The sequence below is a fragment of the Montipora foliosa genome, chromosome 13 (assembly GCF_036669935.1).
Source record: "Montipora foliosa isolate CH-2021 chromosome 13, ASM3666993v2, whole genome shotgun sequence".
Lineage (NCBI taxonomy): Eukaryota > Metazoa > Cnidaria > Anthozoa > Scleractinia > Acroporidae > Montipora > Montipora foliosa.
The window spans coordinates 43593103-43597018 of record NC_090881.1 but is presented as its reverse complement, the minus strand read 5'-3'; the positions used below and the strand labels follow the sequence as shown (position 1 = coordinate 43597018).

At 40.2% G+C, this 3916-nt stretch overlaps 1 protein-coding gene across 2 annotated transcripts; it reads right to left on the bottom strand.

Annotated features, from left to right (window-relative positions):
• Nucleotides 1-205: 205 nt before the first annotated feature.
• On the bottom strand, nt 206-3283 carry LOC137982980 (uncharacterized). 2 transcript variants are annotated; one of them, XM_068830140.1, is made up of 2 exons: nt 3141-3283; nt 206-2987 (listed from the first exon to the last, which is right to left on the bottom strand). In XM_068830140.1, the coding sequence occupies exon 2, from the start codon at nt 2950-2952 to the stop codon at nt 1399-1401; it is 1554 nt and encodes a 517-aa protein (XP_068686241.1). In that variant the 5' UTR covers nt 2953-2987; nt 3141-3283; the 3' UTR covers nt 206-1398. The 2 variants fall into 2 exon arrangements, with proteins under 2 accessions (XP_068686241.1, XP_068686242.1); XM_068830141.1 differs by having other exon boundaries at nt 206-2621.
• Nucleotides 3284-3916: the final 633 nt, after the last annotated feature.

Genomic DNA, 3916 nt, shown 5'->3' with positions numbered 1-3916 from the left:
CTTTCATTCACGACTTGTGGACTGGACTCCACGCGTTATAAAGGTCATATAGCTTTCTCATTGGTGCCGCCTCATTTACTGCAGAGCAGGGAATGTCTGATGCTCAAATAAGGGCTTTGGGTCTCTGGAAGTCGAATGCCTTTTTTTTAAGTGTATTAGAATACCGTCGCTTTCCACATAATACAACATAACAATATTTCTTGCATAGCATGCAGGGGAGGCTGTGCAAGGGTTACTTGAAAATGATGGGACTAAATAGCGAGGGCAGCATTCCCATCATTTTCCTGTCACGCTTGGAAATTATGGTCTCAAATTGGGCCAAACTCTTTTTGGCCGCGAGAGGGCTGGGCCCATGAAAACAAAAAAAATCCAATATGGCGGCTCAAAATGAGCCTGACCAAGAAGAACTTATTACTGGGATCAAAGGAGCATTAAACCGTCAGAAATCACAATTCGGACGCCGGATTTCAAATGCATACAAGTTGAAAGATCTTGATCAAACATTCAAAGCGCTAGAAAAGGTGGCTGAGGCTGTTGTCAAAGGCAAATATGGTCCGCTTCGCTATCGACATGAGCACGAAATCAGTCCTGTATATCCGATGTTAGAGCGCACAATGATACGAGCTAAGAATGGAATTAATAGACGCCTTACGCCACGAATGAGTAAACTCCATCCATGGATGATCTGTTTTGATGTTGCGATGTCACAGGAAGTTTTTAATCAATTGTACAAAGGGATAATAAATCGCACAAGTTATGGTTTAGATGTTTTGGAGAAACCTGGTTTAGTAACAATAACATTCACAAATTTAAGAAGAGTGTGTGCTTTGTTCAATAAATTTGAGGACTGTGAAGGGTTTGTAAAGGAACTAGGAGCTGGAAAAGGGGTTGTGAAACTTATTGTTGATGATAGCAAGAAGGGAATTATGAAATACAATTTTAAACAGGAAATCTTAAAATTAAATTTTTATTACGGGTACTGGAATGCATTTGGCATCATCCAGCATTGAAACAGGAAGAGTCTGTTTTTCACATACAGGTACAGTCTCGAAATGTAATCAAGTTGAGACAAGAACATCATACATTGTAGTCTATCTAGAATAGTTTCATACTGGATTTTATGATTTTATATACTTGAATTGAGCATTCATTGATTGTGTTGTATGAAATAATGTTGCTAAAATGGTCGGCAATAATTATTGAAAGATCAAACGGGTTGTTATCTTTGGCAGAACAATAATTCTTCTCATAATCTTTGGCAGGACCATAAAAATTTAAATTCTTCTATTATAACTTGTCAGCTCTGGGTATATAAGAAACTTTATGACCCCTTTAAGAAATAGGCTGACATTGTTTCTCTTATTTACTTCCATGCAACTTTTTGACTCCAAGTCAGAGTTAAGCAGTTAAGACAAGTACTTCAAGCACTCTTGTAGGTTTTCCCTCAGCAACAGAGTTCATGATCTCATCCATGAATTTATGACCACAAAAGAAACATTTCTCATCATGTTCACCTTTGGAAAATCCACAGGAGCAAAAGTGATGTGGATCTGTGGTAACACGATTGGGGATGAGGCTGTCTCTTGATTGATGATATGTCAAGAGAGAGGGCTGGCGGAGAGGTAGCCAAAGTTTGCTGATGTAATCATGCCTGAAAACTTGATTCCAGCGTTCTTTGAAAAGGCTGTTTCGTGCATAGCTGGCAATCTGAACATGCTTGGCTTCTCTCCCCTGCATGGTATTCACACCTAATCCAGTTTTGAATTTCTCGAATACCCACTGTGTGTGAATAGGGACCAAATGCCCAATGCTCCAAACTGTTGCAGGGACAGTGCCCTTGAAGAGTCTGACTGCTGTAAAGTAATCCTGGGCTAAGCCCTTCAGTTTATCAATGGCTGGCTGAGTTAGGTGGTACATTGAAAAAATGGAGGCACAATCTCTGAGCTTAATTGCAATGAAAACAATGAACAACAGTTTCATGAGCAGTTGGGGATCATCTGAATCCCCCTTGATGTCATTCACAAGGAACATAAACCCATGCAAAATAAGTCTTGAATCCTTTCCAGTCAGTCTGTAACTAAAGTCTTTGTCTTTAAACCTTTCTTCCAGCATCCACTTTCCAAGCTGCTTCTTCAAACGTCCAGCTTTAACATCACACTCTAGTGCCTTCATGTCACATGCTGGGGACAATTGTGATAGGCTGGTGATCTTCTCTGGGAGGTTACTTAAGGAAATTGCTAGGTCAAGTAGCATTGTGTGCAAATGCATATGCTGCACCCCATTGTTTTTGAGGTGAAGGGGCTCTATAACCTCTTTATCACACAGCTTTCCAATCAGTGGCTCAAACTCTTGCCTTGATTTTTTGCTTGCAATAAATTGAGTGACTTTTGCTCTTTTTGTTGAGGCAGCAAGGTTGGTGGGCAGCTTTGCTTTAAAACTTTCTACTTGTTTGGCAATATTCAATCTCACTGTATATGACCATGGCTTCCACTTGCAATCACTTGTTGACCCAAATTTGCTATTCAGTGTAACACAGTCCTCTTTTGAGACATTTGCAAAACTGGAAAAATATTTTGCAGCATTGTTAAGTTCCGCATTAAGGAAAGCCAGAAATTTCATATCTGAGGGAACAAGTTCAAAAGTAAAAGTTACTTCCTTCCGTGACACTGTGTATGTCTTCATCTCAATTGCTGCAATTTGGGAAGCTAATTGCTGAGTGAATTTTTTTACAACTGGATGGTCCTCTTTGCAGTTTGCATTGCATTCTCGTATTTTTTCACTATTTTTTTGCAGGTGCTCCAGCTTTTTTCTCAGAGCAGAGAGCTCTTTACTCTTTGACAGATACTCTTGTTGGAGGCTAGCCCTTTCTCGAGCTAGTTCACCAACAGGGAATCGTTTCTTCTGCGAAAATTGAAGCGATCTCCGAGGGGTTCTCCTCCTCTTACTTCCCATCGGTCGATCGCCACGGTCACAGGCCACAGGTTTTCCTTTTAATTAAAATCGATTATTTTTGTTACAAATTTATACACATACGAAAGCAGAATTATTACCGCTCAACTCAAAATTATCACCAACTGCTATCTCTTCTGTGGTTCTACCGTTTTAGTTTTGCTCAAAGCGAACGCTTAATCTTCATTTACCTCAGTTTTTGAGGACCAATAGAGCCCTTCAATTGCAACTGGAATCGTACTCAGTAGCTCCATGTTCACTACGAATGCAAGTTCAGAAAAATACGGACGAACTCGATAAATGAGGCATCAAAGTAAAGATGGAAAGCCGTAGATTTTTTTTGTTGAAGCCAAAAGTTTGTTTTCGTTCCCAGGCGCCCGCAAAAAGACAAAATAGAGCACAACTCGGGTCCTCTGAGTCGCCATGAAAATGGCCGAGCGGCAGATGGCGTAAAAAAACTGGAAACTAGTGGACATTTTCTGGCCTGATTTGATGCCATAATTTCCAAGCGTGTGTACTTATATACAAAGGATTATGTGGTTCTGATTAGCATGGGCAGCAGTTCCCCATTGTCGTACGTCCAGGCTAAGGGCCTGATTTTTCTTTTCTTTTCATGGTTTCTAGAACTGACTTGCAAGGACGGCAGTTCTCTTTGTTCGTGCAGTTATTTTAATACAAGGTTTCTTAGTATTGTAGGCAAAAACTGTGACTACTTTCTTGCCAATTTGCTACTTGAACTTATTGGCAAGGGCAGCAGCTCTTCTTTCCAGTTATATTGTCTCTTTTAAGGCCCACTAGACGTATTAGGCATATAATTGCAGCTCTGAACACCTTCTTATCCATAGCTACTTGAACTGATTTGCAAGTGCAGCAGTTCTACTTCCTAGTTGGAATAGATAAACTTTCGTCGAAGAGGCGCATGTGACCTCTTATATCTTTCGGATTTTTGGCAAGTAAAGATGCTTTT